Source organism: Heterocephalus glaber, unplaced genomic scaffold (genome assembly GCF_053883595.1).
Source record: "Heterocephalus glaber isolate CG9 unplaced genomic scaffold, H.glaber_assembly_v1.0 deba00000942, whole genome shotgun sequence".
Taxonomy (NCBI): Eukaryota; Metazoa; Chordata; class Mammalia; order Rodentia; family Bathyergidae; genus Heterocephalus; species Heterocephalus glaber.
This window is the reverse complement of record NW_028258174.1, coordinates 3,613,549-3,631,657: the sequence shown is the minus strand read 5'-3', so window position 1 is coordinate 3,631,657 and position 18,109 is coordinate 3,613,549. Positions and strand designations below refer to the sequence as shown.

General features: G+C 37.5%; 2 protein-coding genes across 10 annotated transcripts in view; one reads left to right on the top strand and one right to left on the bottom strand.

The window, feature by feature from the left end:
* The window catches only part of Cep57l1 (centrosomal protein 57 like 1), an 82,853-nt gene extending 67,425 nt beyond the window's left edge, over window positions 1-15,428 (bottom strand). For 3 of the 8 annotated variants that reach the window (XR_015450313.1, XM_087208665.1, XM_087208661.1), the window contains exon 1: window positions 15,304-15,428. Coding sequence is in view for 3 of the 8 variants with exons in the window: in XM_087208665.1 (XP_087064791.1) it covers window positions 15,304-15,339 (36 nt within the window). In the remaining 5 variants the exon portion in view is untranslated. Of the gene's footprint in view, window positions 1-14,897; window positions 15,076-15,227 lie in introns of those variants that run through there. The other 5 variants (XM_013068958.3, XM_087208664.1, XM_021251527.2 and 2 more) reach the window with 5 other exon arrangements.
* A 456-nt stretch (window positions 15,429-15,884) lies between these two features.
* The window catches only part of Sesn1 (sestrin 1), a 102,189-nt gene continuing 99,964 nt past the window's right edge, over window positions 15,885-18,109 (top strand). For both annotated transcript variants that reach the window (XM_021251525.2, XM_004873958.4), the window contains exon 1: window positions 15,885-16,681. In XM_021251525.2, the coding sequence (XP_021107184.1) occupies window positions 16,403-16,681 (279 nt within the window). In that variant the 5' untranslated portion in view covers window positions 15,885-16,402. The remainder of the gene's footprint in view (window positions 16,682-18,109) is intronic.

Here is an 18,109-nt window from a genome sequence, read left to right as displayed (position 1 = left end):
CACCCATAAATATTTTCTTCCATTTTTCCCTCTACCAAACCCTCCCTCAATTTTCTCTCATTATGGAATAATAAAAAATTAACAAATGTTTTTTGTAGTTGGTAATTTATACTTTTTTACAAAGCCAACAACTGTCATTAATTTGATTTTAATGTATTTATTAGTGTATGTGATTTACTATAGTGCTTTAACGAACACAGCTTTATTTTAGCAACTCTGTACACATTTACCCCTTGTATAGTTCTTTAAGACCAAGGACCACATCTAATTCATTAACTTATTATCCAGTGGACTTCTTTCTTATGTAACAGTCACTCAATAAAACTTTGTTATTCTTAATTCAATTTATATAGTACAAATAGATAAAACAAAATACATCTAGGTCTAATAGCTAATAAATATTTAGTACTGTATCATATTTCACATTTAACATCTCTGAAATCAGGATTCACTTTAAGTTATATTTGGTGGCTTTTTTCTTTCTTTGTAAAATATAAAATAATGCTGTGATTTACAATCTGATTTCTTAGATTTAATGAATAAAGTCTTTACAAAAATATACATTAAAAACATTTTTATCATGCTGTTTGATACGTAGGTAAAAGTAAAGTGGTGATCATGGATCTTTACAACTATGCAAAAATGTGAGGAAGCATCCCTATGCTGTATACGATAGATGATTCCCTTGACCCATTAAATCAGGGTTAGAGCGGTAACAGCATATTATTCAGCTTTATATTTCTAGTAGCTCCCAGGGGCTCAGTAAAGACGAACTAAATAACTAAATGCATACAAATATTTAATATATGCTGGGCATGTAGCTCAGTGGTAGAATGTTTGCCTGGTGTGCATATATCTGCACCCCCTCTCCTTAAAAAAGAAATGAAAACAAAAATATATTCATTGTTCCAATATTTTAAAAGTATCTCCTGCCCACAATAGACTCATACTATTAAACAGTACGTGAGTTGAGTGAAAAAAGGCAAGTTATAGAATGATGGGTACAGTAAGATACCGTCTACATAAAAAACAATTTTTTTGAGGCAGGATCTGGCTATCTCCCCCAGGCTGGCCTTAAATTTATGATCTTTCCACCTCAGCTTCCAGAGTACCAGGGTTATGTAAGGCATATACCAACATGCCTGGCATCTATGTAAAATTTTTTAAAACACAAAGACAATTCCTATGCCAAGGACACTTCCACAATATATGAAATATTTTACTGAAAAAAAGAGACAAATGTTACAGTTGTTCATTCCAGGAGGCAGTAAAAAAAAAAAAGGTGTTTATTATATTATTGTTATTTTATTTTTATTTGGAATAATTTTTTTTTTTTGTACTGGGGATTGAACTCGGGACCTTGCACTTTCAAGGCAGGTGGCGGAACCACTGAGCTAAATCCCCAGCGGAATAATGTTTTTTAATGACATGAAATTTTAATGCATTACACTTCTATATATGTATATATCCATGTAAAGCATGGATAAAGAAAATAAGTAGAAAAGTAAAAATAAAGCCAGTAAGATAGGTTTATAAAATTCAGGCTGAAAACTGTGTAGTATATTTAAGAGACAGCTCAGACATCTTTCAAGGAAGGTAAAATATAGATTTTTTGCAATTATTGTTTTTAAAAAAAATCTAGCCATTAACTATGCCCAGAAATACTGTAGATTTAGATGTTAAAAGTGTACTACAATGAATCTGGAAACACAACAGTAGAAAAATTGAGGAAAATATTAGTGAACTTGATTTAGTGGTTTATTTATTTATTCCTGAAGGATAGAAGCAAAATAATATAAAAAAGGGGGATTGTACTTTAAGAATATGTGTGGCTGTTTTTCAGAAAGTAGGCTTTTGAAGGCTCACAAGAATGTCATTCAAGTTAATTCTGTTAAGAAATTCTTTGTTAAGGAAATGTTGAAAATAAATTTTAAATTTTTTTATTTTTTATGATTCATCTGGGCAACACATACACATAAAGATACACGTATAATACTTGCTTGACATTAACAAGACATTAGAGTAATTTCCTTTAAAAACTTGAAATCAGTCAATACAGAAAGGAATATTTTAAGTTCTCATGGCATCAGTGTTACACTGTATAAAAAAATCAAAATATTGGAGAAAAATCATGGGTAGACTTTAACAAACATGTATGAGGAGATAGAAGAGTAGCAAATAAATACCAATGTGGATGAATAACAAGGTAATTAAATTGGAGAATAATATCTAACTGAAGGAAATTCCATAACAATTTGTACATATAGCATTCAGCCAACTTCACGTGTTAACAATAAATAAACGGAAAAGTAGCCCTATAGTGGAATGGTTAGTTTTGTCTCCAGATGGATTCCAGATGCTTTTCCTTGCCTCATCTTTAGTCAAAAAAGATGATATTCAGGCAGCAAATAAGCATATAAAAAGAAGTTCAACATGTCACTAGAGAATGACAGATACAATAATGAGATACCATTACATTTTTATGAGATTAGTTAAAAATCCAAAACTGAGTGTCTTAGTTACTTTTCTCCTTGCTGGGACCAAATACCCAACAACCACTAGTTAAGAAAGAAAGGCTTATTTAGCTCACAGTTGTAGAAGTTTCAGTCCATAATTGGCTGCCTCTAAGGTAAGGTAAGGCATCACTGAGGAGAAATAAATAGTTCATGGCGGGTAGAAGGTAAGAAAGCAAGCACAGGACGATCACAGCTCTTTATATCCCTTATATCTTATCCAGACTACTTAGGATGTGTAGTGCTTACACCCTTAATCCTAGTGCCCTTGATCCTAACATCTCTCTAGATCCAGCCACCTTGAAAAAGTCCCACCTATGACTGCATGAGACTTTGGGGGTACATCTAGATATAAGCCATAACACTGACAACACTAAATCCTGACAAAGACACGGAGCAACAGAAACTCTCATTCATTGGTATAAGAATACAAAATGGTGGCTTGGAAAGCTGTTCTGCAAGTTGCTTAAAAAACTAGATACAGGGTTACCAAGTGAACAAGCAATTACGGTCCTAATTATTTATCCACATGAGTTGAAAACAAGTTCGCAAAAACCCTGCATGTGAATCTTTACAAGTTTTATTCATAATTGCCTAAAGCTGGAATCAACCAAGACATCCTTCAAAAAGCAAATGAATAAACACAACTATGGTATAGATATACAATGGATTGCTATTCAGAAATAAAAAGACATGAGCTCTTATGCTGAGAGAAGATATAACAGTCAAATCCCCAAACAGGCTATTTTAGCCAGTATAAAGAAGTCCTCTTTGCTTTAACCCTTAAGGAAAGTAACCTGAAGTAATCTGATACTAACCAATCCATTTTTTGTTTCTTTGTTGTTATTCATGGCACCCATCATTCTGCTATGCCCAGGATAGCACCTCCATTTTTTACCTAATTCATGAATAATAAATGAAAGTCAACTAGACCATTTAACTAAATTCACTGAAATTTTGTCTTTTGACACCTCTTGAGGATTAAAGTGGTATACAGCTGACCAGTGAACAACATAGGCAACAACCCCCTATACAATCAAGAATCTCTGTATAACTTTTGACTCCTTCCAAATTTAACTAATAGCCTGTTGACCAATAACATAAGCAGTCAATTAACATATATTTTGTACAATGTATGCATTATATAAGGTGAAAAACAGACAAGAACTTCAAGAGATCACTTTTTATTGTGACAGTGTATTGACTGGAGAAAAAAACTGCTCATGCAAAGATGATTCGTTATACTGCATTTTAGGTCAATACTCAAAAAACACTTGAACTCACACAATAGCAACAGGAGGTGGCTACAAAATTATTAAAATAGTGCGGCATTACTACAGTTAATCTTTCAGAGTTGACTTAACACTGCATCTTTATTTGGTTCACATTTCTCTTGACAGCAAATTATGTCACATACGGTTTGTGTGCATAAGTTTGGATAAATTTTAACTTTTTTTTTTTGTTACCAGAGATCGAACTCGGGACCTTGTGCTTGCAAGTCAGGGGGTGGAACCACTGAGCTAAATCCCCAGCCCGATAAAGTTTAACTTTTTAATAATAGATTTGTGTATATTTTATGGTACTAAGTTATAGACTATACATATATTTTATGCACTTCTTTAATTTTTTTCAATATTTCTAGGCTATAATATTTTTGAATTTTTTCAAATTGTCACAGATCTCAAAAAACAAAAACAAAGAAACTACACAGACCATGCAGTTAAACCTGTGTTGTTTAAGGGTCAACTGTATAATGGACCAGAATGGAGATACATATGCAAAGTTAGTTTATAGAAACAAAATGGCCATAGGTCCAGCCAGGAATGAGATTGTAATAAACACGTTAACTTATTTAAAAGGAGAATGTTTTCATCAAAAACAAGAGTTAGAAATGGGAACAGAGAAAAAGCGACTCAAGAAGAGGTAAACTAAGTGCCATTAAGGTTCTTTTGTGGTAGTTCTTGTAGTTTATCTATTAAGTTGCCACATTATATATCTAATTTCTTTTGCTCTGGTTACAGGTTCTTAGGTAACCTGATGATTTCTCATGAAATTTTACAACAGAAACAAAAACAAGAGGTTATCTTTCCTCCAGTGAAAGTATTTGGCCCCTTTGTTAAAGATAAAGTAGCCAGGAAAAACTGCTCATGTGAAGATGATACATGTTACACTGCATTTTAGGTGGATCCTCAAAAAACACTTGACTCACACATGACACACGACAAAGATGAACTGAGACCCATATGTATCTCTCCCCATGTACTAAACTAAAATCAAAATGGAGTCAAAGATCTAAATATTAAAACAGAAACAATCTGCTGGAAATCAAAATGGTAAAACTCCTAAAGAGGTGTAGGCAAGGACTTTGTGAACAGAGTCTCAGCTGCACAAGAAATAATACCAAGAATCAACAAATGGGTTCAGATCAAATTGAAAAGCTTTTACACAACAAAGGAAACCAACAGAGTCAAAAGTGTGAGAAACATTTACCTCTCAGATCAGGGTCACTTTTATGAGAAAATGATATCTGAGCTAAGATTTCCATGAAATAGAGTCAAAATCAAGCTGGAACAGTCTTCACAAAGAAGGAGTAGCAGAGGTGCTACATTCATATTCACTACCTCCAGTTCTCCCATTCTCTCTTAAAATGTTCATCTGCCTTCTGGACCCTTCAGTCCACCAAAACTGTTCATATCAAGATCTCCAATGACCTTGTCAAAGGACAAAATTATAATTTAAAGATCTTTAGTTTTAGAATCAGGCAACACTTAATTCCACAAAACAGAATATATGTTCCAATGGGCTGAGAAGTTGCTGGTTTTACAAAAGGGCTGAAGAGAGCAGAAACAAAGAACAAAAGTCAAATTGGTCATTTCAAAGTTACTGTCCTTGTAACATGGGGACCAGAGACAGAACAATAGAAAAATTACTCATTAGTATCAAATTATTTCAAATTACTATTTCTAAAGGTTAAAGATGAAGGGATTAAAGCAGAGGGAAGTTCACTGTCAAGCATGTCTGGAAAATTTGGATCTCTCCCAGCCTATTTCTCTGAAGGCCAGATAACAACTTAGTTTTGGCTTGGTGATGTGACACTTCAGCATGGGTGACTCTAGTTTGATTTTAGTCTTATTTGTTTTGGCCCAGTGCAAGAGCTTAGTCCAAAACAATGGCCTTGGAAAATGGAGAAGGGTCGAATAGCAGAGAAACAGCCTGTCTGAGATTTGGTATCCAGACACTGGAATACAGCAATGTGAGGAAAAGAAGAAGGCAAATGGGACTCCGGGACTCAGCAAGTATCGGAAGTGAGAATTGAAACCCACAGGGAGAGCAAAGAGAGATTTCAACATAGGAGATGGCAAGTGGCCCTTTCTCCCTGAGCTCTGACTCACTGCGTGGGAAGGGCAGCTTTAACCTACAGATGCCTGGTGACTACTGGCAACCCCAGAGGATTCCACGGAGAAATGCACCAGTGGACCCAGCAGACTGCAGTGGCTATTGAGTTATCTGGGTTCAGATGTCCCCCAGGAAAGGGCGATTGGCCAGTCACCATCTTGGAGAGTGGCCAACTGAGCTCGGAACTCAGCAACTAGCAGCACCCAGTGTTATGGTGAAATGGAACTAAGTCCAAGTCAGCAGGAAGTCAAAGAGGGAGTTCAAGCTGGCAGGAGACACACGGAGTGCTGCAGACAGAAAAAATCAGTTTCCAGTCTCACACTCACAGCCAGAAATCAGCCTGAATGCCAGTGGAACTAAAGGTGCAGATTTGCTGGGATTATCCATTACCCAACTATAAATCTATAGCTGGATTTCTGGGATCAAGCTGGGCTCTGTCTGCCCAATCTATCTACCAGTGACAGCGGAGACACACTTTGAAGTGGCTATTATTTTGTTTTTGTTTTGTTTTCTTTTCTCTTGTTTGTTCTTGTTTTTATATGAGTGTGAACAGTTTCTAGGTTTTTTGTTGTTGTTCTGTTTTGTTCTTGTATATATTTCAGCCTTCTCTCTACCCCTCCTGTCTTCTTCACCAGATTCCCAAAGTTTCGGTAATCTTCCTTTGTCTTTCAGCCTTGCTTCTAATCTCTTCTTCATTTTCTATTTCTCTACTTTCTCCCCTAACCCCTTGTTAGGGTTTGTGTTTAGATGTCCCCTAAAAGCCTCATATGGATGAGGTGGGACTTTCTTTTTCAGAGGTAGCTGAATCGAATGTGTGATGCTGTGATTAAGGAAGGGTGTGTGATTACTAAACCATTACACATGAGTGAGTGGTTCAGCACCATGCTAATCCTGGTAGCCTGGACATGAAAAAAGAGGCAGAAAGACACAGTGAAGGTACATTGTTGCCTTTGCTACCTTGTGCACACTATATTGTTTGTGATGCCTGTTTGCCACTCCTGTCTTGGAGCCAGCCAACTATGCACTGAAACCTCGACAAAATAAACCAAATAAACCCCTTCCCCTTGTGTCAAGTATTTTGTCTCAGCAATGAGAGAAAAGTAACATACCCCTTTAAAATTTTCTTCCCTGAGGGTAAAATTACCATATTCAGGGTATATTTACTGTATACAATTTTCTGGCTTGTTTTAGATTTTGTTGTATAACCACAAATATAGTTCACATGGTTAAAGGTAGAAAATCAAAAGTTACCAGTGTGTCATTTTCTAGGCTATGCTTGATGCTATTGTTATTGCTGACTGTACTACTTTAGCCAAAGTAACATAACTGTTTTAATCAGTTGTTCTTCCTGGTATTGCAAGACTAAAACTGCCTCAGGGTCATAAACAATACTATAGGCCAGTACCAAAGAACCAGGGGCTAGGCCAAATAGGCAGCAGCTTCTCATCTCCAATAAATTGAAGAGGTAGGATCTTGCAACACACTCAAAACCCAAAAGCCAACTACACCTGGAAGACATCTCTGAGAAGTAGTTATTTCCTAAGGGTTCTAAATATTAACAAAAAAGCTACTTGTCTTAAGCAATTTACAAGAATCAACCCAGGAATTAAACTAAAAAAATAAATTAAAAAAAAAATGAGAAGACACTTAAACAAGATGCAACCCCAGACTTCCAGCTCACCAAAGGCAAACCCAGAGGGCAATGAGGTAGTACAATATGAAAGCCACCCACCTGAACTCTCTGAAGTGGTAAGAGCAGAAGTAATAAAGCAGATGAATGAGGCTCTCAAAAAAAAAAAAATCAAATCAGAAATAATTTCTTAGATAATTACAGGGACAGTGACCATAATGAAAGACTTGGTTAGTGACTCTAGAGCAGGTATAGATTTAAAAAACAAAAAGCAAAAACAGAGAAGCTTAGGAAAATGATGGAAACCATGAAAATGGAATCCATGTAACAGATTCAAACAGATATCCAGGAGATTAAAAATTCCATTGGAGGGCTGGGGATTTAGCTCAGTGGTTCCACCACCTGCCTTGCAAGCTCAAGGTCCCAAGTTTGATCCCCAGTACCAAAAAGAAAAAAAGAGAAAAAATTCCATTGAAAGTGTACACAGCAGAATGAATCAATGTGAGGACAGAATATCAGATATAGAAGAAAGGATCACAGCGATCATGAAAAGAAAGATTTCTTAAAAATCAATCCAACAGCTGCTAGATGATGTAAAGAATAACATAAGATGGATTGGAGTCACTGAAAAAGCAGGAGATAGTGCAAATTGTATAAAAAACCTGTTCACAGAAGTAATGGCAGAAAACTTCCCAAGCAGAGAAAAAGCATTTGACATACAGATAAGTGAGGCATATAGAACTCCAATTAGCCATGATTGAAAAAAAAAAATCTACACCAAGGCATATAACAGGCAAAATTCCAGAAATTCAATACAAGAAAAGAATATTAAAAGCTGTTAGAGAAAAGAAACAAATCATCTATGAAGAAAAGCCCATCAGGATCACAGCAGACTTCTCAAAACAAACATTCAAGTCATGGACAGTGTGGGGTGAAGTCTTTCAAGCCCTAAAAGAAAACAACCTCTAACCCAGACTGATGTACCCTGCAAAACTGTCTTTCAAAATTGATGGAGAAATAAGATACTTCTGTGACAAAGAACATCTGAAGAAATTCATGACCACCAAACCAGCACACCAAAATGTTCTGAAGGATACTCTAGAAAGAGATAACAAGGACTCATGAACCCCAAAATAATGAATCCACCAGGCAAGGCAAGAAATTACACGGGGTGGGGTGGGGGATGACACCAACAACAGGAAAATAACACAATAAGGATAAGTCAATACATATCAGTTATAATCATCAATGTAAATGGTCTCAATTCACCAACCAAAAGAAACAGACTGGCAGAAAGGATCAAGAAGCAAGATCCAACAATATGCTGCACACAAGAAACACATTTAATAAAAAACAAATTCACAGACTGAAAGTCAAAGCCTAGAAAACAATATTCTATGCAACAGGAACCTGGAAAAAAAGCAGGGTAGCTATTTGCAGACAAAGTGGATTTCAAGCCAAGATTGATCAGAAGAGACAAAGAAGGTCACTACATCCTTGTAAAGGGAACAATCCAAGAGGAAGAGATAACAATTAAAAATATATAAGAACCAAATACCAGCATATCCAACTATATAAAACAAATATTAATGGACACTAAAAATCAAATAAGCACTAATACAATTGTAATGGGGGACCTCAATACCCTACTGTCACAAATAGGTCAACTAGACAAAAAAGAAATCAACAAAGAAATGTCAGAACTGAACCACACTTTTCAACAAATGGACTTAGTAGATCTCTACAGAGTACTCCACCTCACAACATCAGAATACACATTCTTCTCAGCTGCACATGGAAGATTCTCCAAAACAGACCACATACTAGCTCACAGACCATGCTTAAGCAAATATAAAGGAACTGAAATTATCCCATGCATATTATCAGACCATAGTGCAATGAAGTTGGAAATCAGTGGCAAAAGAAATCATATGAAATTCATAAATACATGGAAATTAAATAACACCCTCCTGAACAACCAATGGGTCAAAGATGACATTAAAGCAGAAATTAGACAGTTTCTACAATAAAATGATAATGCCAAAACAACATACCAGAATTTACGGATAAATAAACAACCTTATGTTAACCTCAAGCTTCTAGAAAAAGAAAAGCAATTCAAGCCCAAAGTTCATATGAGAGAGGAAATTATAAAAATCATAGCAGAAATTACTGCAATGGAAACTAAGAAAATAATACAAAGAATCAATGAGTTGAAGAGATGGTTCTTTGAAAGATTAAATAAAACTGACAAACCCTTAGCCAACCTTATTAAAAAGGGAAAGAAAAAACTCAAATCCATGTAATTAGGAAAGAAAAGAGTGAAATCACAACAGATCCTGCAGAAATCCAGAAGATCATCAATAACTACTTCTAGAACCTACATTCTAATAAGATGGAAAACACAGAAGAAATGGACAGATTCCTAGATACATATGAATTACCAAAGCTGAATCAAGAAGATATAAAAATTCTAAATAAATCAGTATCAGGGGATGAAATTGAAGTTGTAATTAAAAACCCACCAACAAAGAAAAGTCCAGGCCCTGATGGACCCCCTGCCGAATTCTACAAGAAATTTAGAGAAGACTTACTGCCACTATTTCTCAAACTCTTGAAATTGAAAGGGAAGCAATATTCAATGAAACTGAAAGGGAAGCAATATTCCCAAACTCATTCCTGGAAGCAAGCATTACCATGATTCCAAAACCAGAGAAGGATCCAACCAAAAAAGGTCCATCTCTCTAATGAACATAGATGCAAAAATCCTCAATAAGATACTAGCAAACAGAACGCAGCCGATTATCAAGATTATAGACCATGACCAAGCAGGATTCATCCCAGGGATGGAGGGATGGTTCAACATATGCAAATCAATAAATGTAATACACCATACTAACAAATCCAAGGATAAAAACCACATGATCATCTCAATAGATGCAGAAATAAGGTAGGAAAGGAAGAAGTTAAATTATCATTATTTATAGATGACATGATACTGTACATAGAAGACTCCAAAAACTCCACCAAAGACTTCTAGATTTAATAACCAAATTCAGTAGCATAGCTGGATATAAAGTCAACACTCAAAAATCAATAGCATTCTTGTACACAAATAACAAACTCACTGAGAAGTTAGAGAAACAACACCTATCACAATAGCATCCAAAAAAATGAAATATCTAGGAATCAATCTAATGAAGGAAGTAAAACACCTTTACATTGTAAACCACAGTACTCTGAAAAAGGGGATCGAAGAGGATATCAGAAAATGGAAAGATATCCCTTGTTCTTGGTTAGGAAGAAACAATGTAGTGAAAATGGCCATACTTTCAAAATTGTTATATAGATTTAATGCAATTCCGATCAAAATACCAATACTATATCTCACAGAATTAGAAAAAACAATCTTAAAATTCATTTGGAACCAGAAGAGATCCAGAATAGCAAAAGCGATTCTGGGCAACAAAGGCAAGACGGAGCATTACAATCCCTGACTTTAAATTATACTACAAAGCTATCATGATATTTTTATTTTTTATTTTATTTTATTCAGCATGACATTGGCCCAAAAAAAGACTACAAGATCGATAGAACAGATTAGAAGATGCAGAAACAACTCCAAATATACTCAGCCTTCTTATCTTTGACAAAGGAGTCAAACATCTTTACTGCAAGAAAGCCTCTTTAATAAATGGTGGTAGCTTTCCATATACCATAAACTGGCTTTCCATATGCCGAAGATTAAAACTAGACCCATATCTTTCACCATGCACTAAACTAAAATCAAAATGAATCAAAGATCTAAATATTAGAACAGAAACTCTTAATCTGCTGGAAGACAGAATAAGTAGAACCCTTAAAGACATTAGTGTATGAAAAGATTTTATGAACAAAAACCTGATCGCACAGGAAATATCACAGAGTCAACAACTAGGATCTCATCTTATTAAAAAGCTTTTGCACAGCAAGAGAAACTACCAACAGAGTGAAGAGACAACCCACAGAGTGGGAAAAATTTTTGCTAGCTGTTCCTGAGACAAAGGACTAATATCTAGAATATATAAAGAACTCAAAAAAAAATCAGCCCAACCAAATTTAAAGACCCAATCCAAAAATGAGCATCTGAAATGAATAGACATTTCTCAAATGAGTAAGTGAAAACAGCAAATAAATATATGAAAAAATGTTCTGTATCACTGGTCATTTGAGAGATGCGAATTAAAACAACAATGAGATTCCATCTCACAAAAGGAAGAATGAGAGCCACCAAGAAATCAACCAATAACAAATGCTGGAGGGGCTGTGGGGAAAAAGGAACCCTTCTCCACTGTTGGTGGGAGTGTAGACTGGTATAATCACTGTGGAAATCAGTGTGGAGATTCCTCAAGAAACTAAAACTAGAGGTCCCATTTGACCCAACTGTTCCCCTTCTTGGTATCTTCCTGAACGAATTAAAAGCGTCATACTAGAGCAATATATGCACACCCATGTTTATACCAGCACAGTCTGTAATAGCTAAATCTTGAAAACAGTCCAAATGCCATCAACCAATGAATGGACAAAGAAGATGTGGGGGTTTTTTATACAATGGAGTACCACTCTGACATAAAGAAGGATAACCTTGAAACATTTCTACCTAAAAGGATGCATGTTGAGACCATACTCTTAAGTGAAAGAAATTGGACACATTGTTTCTCTGGTGTGAGAAAGTGAAAGCATAAATAAGGACCAAAATGTATAATACATGTAGGGAAACAGGAAGAAAATGTTCAGAGGAGAAGGAGAACAAGGCAGGGGAGGGGGAAAAGGAAAGAAGGGACAAGAAAAAAAAGGAATAAAAAAAAATGGAAACAAAGCTTTTTTAAATAAGGAGGGGAAGAGGGGTTGAAAGGGAGGGGAATTGGGTACAAATTCCCTATAATGAATGTTACCATTATGTTACCAATAAAATTTTTTAGAAAATGGTCTCCTATAATTTTTATTTAACAATCTCCACAATGGTAAAAGTAGTGGTCAATTATTAATCTTCATCTCACTTGACCTAGATAGACACTTAACATAACATCACTCTTTTCTCAATCTTTTTCATCAGTTGGCCTTTAGGATACCACACTTAAAAAGTTTTCCTTCCTTCACTGACTATTCCTCCATAACCACCTTTCAAATAAAGTACATGCAAACTCCCATGAACTGCTTCCTTTGGTTATATCAACAACTACTATCAAAATATGACTAATTAAGTGCTCACTTCAACAGCACATATACTAAAACATCACTAATGCACTTTGGGAGGCTAAGGGTGACAGATCACAAGTTTGAGCCCTGCTGTGAAGGCCCTGGGTTCAATCCTCAGTCCTGGGGGAAAATAGTATGATATCCAAAATTACATCTATAGCTAGATCTTCTCCTTCTTCTGCAGATTCATTTGTTGAACTCCCTCTATCACACCTCAACTTTAATATTTTAGAGGCATCTCAAACTTAGCATAGCCAAACTAAATCACTGACCTATTCCTTGCTCCACATACAAATCTGCACTTTTCCAGGACAACAGATTCCCTCTATTTGCTCAGGTTAGACTGCAGACTCATTTTTGACTCTTTCACTCTCACTTCAATCTTCTAGCAAAATCTTTTGGCTATGGTATCCAAATAAATCTAGCTTCTAGCCTCTTCTCACTGCTTCTATTGTTACCACTCTGGTTCAAACCACCACAATCATCTCTCACCCGGATTATTACTTTGGATTCATAACCAGTCTCTCTGCTTCTACCTTTGCTTCCATGGTTATGCTAAACACAATTTAAAAGAAGAAATTATTTTTAAAAGTCAGGTCATACCTTCATCACTTAAAATCCTCCAATGGCTTCCCATCTCAATCAAAGTCAAAGGCTTTTCAATCACCTACATGACCCCCTACCAGTATTGCTTTGGGATTTCATCTTATTTTCTCCTGCACTCAGTGAACTTGAGTCTACTCATGAGACTCAATCATTGAGTCTCATTAGTCTCCTTGCTATTTCTCAAATGGCCAGGAATGCTGCTGCTCACAAGGCCTTTGTGATAGCTGTTCTTCACTTGAGTGATCTCCCAGAAATCTACCTGGTTACTTCCCCTCCTACCTCATCTCTCTGACCACTTTATTTAAAAGTGAAAATTGCTCCCCACAACTTGGCACTCCTCATTCCCCTTCCTAGTTGTTTTTTATTTTTCTCTACTGGATCTGCCTTCATTCCACTTACTACAGTATATATTTTACATACTTTTTACTCTCCCTGCTTAGTTGAATGCAAGCTCTATGACAGTATGGATATACAGTACTGTACTCAATGCTACCTTTCAAAATATTGCTATAGCAGGGACTCAACAGGTATTCGTTGACTGAATACACAGGGGCTGTTGTTTTGGTCCTCACCCTTCCTGGGGATGAAGATTTCCCTATCTTCCCAAGAGTGGGCAAGGGATATCCTTCTAGCCAAATTCTATGTTTAAGCATTGGTTTCTTTAACGAGGTAGGACTGTGTCTGTTTCACTGTTGTATATACTCAGTCCCCAGAAGTTAAAAATACATCAATTCTGCAATGTGAAGAATTAAAACCTAATCTATCAATCCATTTATAGCCACTCAAACGTGAATCTTCTCAAGAATAATGACTTTTGGGCCGCGGATTTAGCTCAGTGGTGCCGCCGCCTGCTTTGCAAGCGTAAGGTCCTGAGTTCGATGACCAGCACCAAAAAAAAAAAAAAAAAAAAAAATATATACTGACTTTGAAAAACACAGGAGTAACTTTAAAGAAACGGCTAAATCGTTTAAAGATAATAAACTCGGGATTTTTATAGGGCACTTATTATTATTCACAAAGTATCCTCAAAGCCTGCAATAAGTCATATCTAAGAATACTGGGAGTTCTTTCATACAAAACGGACTTGACCACTTGCTTTCAAAACCCTGTTTAGGATTTCATTTGACTGAGATCAAAACAATCCTATGCAAAGGCAAACAAATTTGCAAGTACACAAGGACCCCGTCCATCCCGCGCTTGTCCACATGAAAAGCGCAGAAGCAGAGGTAGCAGCGCGGGGCCCCCATTTCCACAGCATCCTTCTTGCTGGCCTTAGGCTGCTCCCTTTGGCCCCCGGGGTCGCGACCCCTAAATCCTTGCCTCGCCCCTAAATCCTCGCCTTACCACACCCGCAGGCGTGGGCACGTGTAATAGTCCTTCTCACATAAAGACGTCTTGGAAAAAGTCCCAAAAGAACGACGTAAAGGCAGCAACCCTATATGGCTTCGTCTCCAAAATCTCAGAGGAAACATTCCTATCAAAGGAAAAATAATAACGAAGGCTACAATACTCACCAGACCGACCGACTCAACTCCTGCCTCCAGAACCTTTGATTTGCAGGCTGCGACAGGCGAAGTCGCGGTGGCTCCTGGGGGTTGTAGTTTCCGTCGCAAACAGTAGCGCAGGCTGTAGCAAAACTACATTTCCCAGAAGCCAACGCGAAGCCTAACCCTGCCTACACCACTTAAATCTGGACTTTAACATAATAAAGAAGCCGTCACTGTATTTTTTAGGCTAATCCTAAACTTAGATTCAATTTCTTCAAGGAGTGTCGTCGTGCCCTTTATGTGCGTGCTTGTCTGCTGTGATAAAAATCTCAGTGTACTTGTACTTCTACTGCTTACTTTTCCTTCCCATTCTCCAGGGCGACGACTCCAAAACGTCCGGGAACCGAAAAGCCTTCAGCGGCAAGCTAAGTACCTCGAAGGCGCAGGCGCTCTGCTCGCTTTCACGCATGCGTAGCAATCTACCGCGACTGGTGGCTGCGCACGGCGGATTTAGGGTCTGGAGGTAGACGGCCGGAGGGCGGGGCTTTTTCCAATGGTTTTTCCTCGGCGGGTCGCGTCTGCCTGGGCGGGGAAGAAGGCCCTAGGGCAGAGGCAGCTCCCGGTTTGGGCCCGGCAGAGAAAAAGGAGGGGCTGGGGGCAAGGACCCCATCTCTCCTCCCTGCTCCCGCCCTCTGGGCCGATCCCACCGATGGGGCTGGGCAAAGGGGCGGGCTCTGCGCCTCAGGCCTTGCAGATCCTCCAGCTCGGTGCTCGAGGTTTGTCGGGGCTAACCTGTGCCCTCTGGCTTAGTAGCAGTTGGCGAGGGCACAGGGACCGAAGCGGCGGGGCCAAGGACGCCCTTCTTCATTGCCGCCGACCCAGACAGGGATTGCTGGAGACTTGCTTTGCTTTCCCTCAGGTCCCCCTCAGGAGCTCTGAGGCTCGGCCGCCGCAGCCCGGAGCCAGGGTTCTAGGGTTCAGCAACACTTCGCCCGCGCCTGGCCGGCTGCTGAGGTTTGGGGAGGAGCTGAGGAGGGCGGGGACTATTGCCAGAGGAGGGGCGGAGTGGGAACACCAGAGAGAACTGGTGGCTGCACTGATAAAAAAAAGGAAAGACCGAATGGCTGGAGAGCATTCAACTGTTACCAGCCTTTTTGCACAGAGCACAGATTTGACAGCTCCACACCGTGAGGATATCCGTTGACCCGGCGAGACAGAGAACACTTCGCCGAGACTACCTGTCCAGCAAAGCCAGCGCTGTAAGATTGCAACTTTCCAACTTTGTTTTTTTCAATCTTTGTCCAGAAGACCGCCCCTTCGTGTACGAGAGAGTAAGAGGATGATTAATCTTGTAGATCAGTTCAAAACATCAATTTAAAAGACACTTCTGATTCCTAAATGAAACCCAGACGTGTGTTTTCGTGACGTTTCGATTTCTCTGAATTTATTGGAAATTTCATTAAAAAAAATACTCAGTGCTTTTGGGGCATGCTGAAGGGTGACTGAAGACTGGAAAGAAAAAACTGATTGACATGGCTGAAGGAGAGAATGAAGTGAGATGGGATGGATTGTGCAGTAGAGATTCAACTACTAGAGAGACAGCACTGGAAACCATTAGGCAAATCATTTTGAGAAAAACCGAGTGTCTTCGTTCAGTGAAAGAGACAACTTACCGTCCTTCAGACGAGCTTTCAAATGCTGTTTCTTTGGATGAGTTGAATAAGCTTCTTGCACATCTGCTTATGCTGTCTAAGAGGTGTCCCTTTAAAGATGTAAGAGAGAAAAGTGAGTTTATTCTGAAGAGCGTCCAGGTAAGGAAGAGTATTAGAAGTACAACTATAGAGCAAAAATTTTTGTTGTGATTATTCACATTGATTTTGTTTCTAATAAGTTACTGTATAAACTCTTACAGTGAATTCACTACTTTAGAGCGTTACGTAGAACATTGAATTGGGGGCCAAAATTAGACAAGAATATAAGTAAACAAGTACAGCACTGTTTTTCTAGAGTTGGGCAAAAACTGCATTGCTCCTAAAAAAATATGTATGTGACAGAGTTAATTGTAGGATTTTTCTTTGTTTCTTTTAACATGTTGTAAGAGTAGCAAAAAAAAAAAAAAAAAGTAGCAGATGTGCTTTTCACATTGTTACAAACTATTTTCTGTGTGGAAAGTTTCTAAAAATCATAAAGGATATTAAATGTTTTCTAGCCTGCTTCTTGAAGATGCTTGTAGAACACTTTTCTCTTATTCTTAAAAACAAAACAAAAACCAAACGGGATTTGCTCTTTAAATGCAACCTTTTCTTTTTCCAAAAAAAAGGGGGTGGGGGGAACTATATAAAGTAATAAAAGGTTAAGTTATAAAGAAACTGACATCTTCAGGTTGAAAAGTCAGGCCTGGGTAGGGTGTAGTCAAAATACATTGATGGTAAATTACTCAACTAGTTTTGTCTGTGATTGCCTGGATTGGTTCCTTTGTTTTTCATATGAATACCTATTTAAACGGAGTGCAGCAGATTAAAAATATTAGGGTCCCCCTCTCACCCCTGTTTTGTATTTAATCAATTTATCTTGTTTTATTAGGTTTTTAGAAAATGTTAAAGACTGTTCAGTGACACTTTTATGTTTGTCAGTCTATATGTGTTGTTCAGGGTAATGTATGAGAAATATTTTTTTTTTGTTACCAGGGATCAAACTCAGGACCTTGTGCTTTCAAGACAGGAACGTTACCTCTGAACTAAATCCCTTGCCTGAGAAATTTCTTAAATGTATAATTTACTTGGGTGTATATTTAAGCTAGATTGACAGTTTTTCTGTACTGGCTTGAATTTAATTTATTTTTGTTGGGTTTTTTTTGGGTACTGGGGATCGAACTTGGGTCCTTCCGCTTGCACAGCAGACAATGAAACCACTGAGCTAAATCCCCAGCCCTCTTGGATTTAATTTAAAGCAACAAAAAAGTCATCATATCCATAAAATGAAAACCCTAGGATACTGGGATTTTTTTTCTCATGAATACTTTGGAAACAATCATTACTATTCATTTTATCAGAGACGAATTAACTTTATAGATACCTAAAGTTTACTGTTTTAAGTATAAAAAGTTATTTTTCTGTCTCGTAGACAGTAGTCACTATAACAATCATTTTTTTCATAGTAGGGTCATCATTATACACATCAAATACTGTTGCAGAACATATAGAACTTTATGGCCCATGTGTTTTAAAATTGTGTCCAAT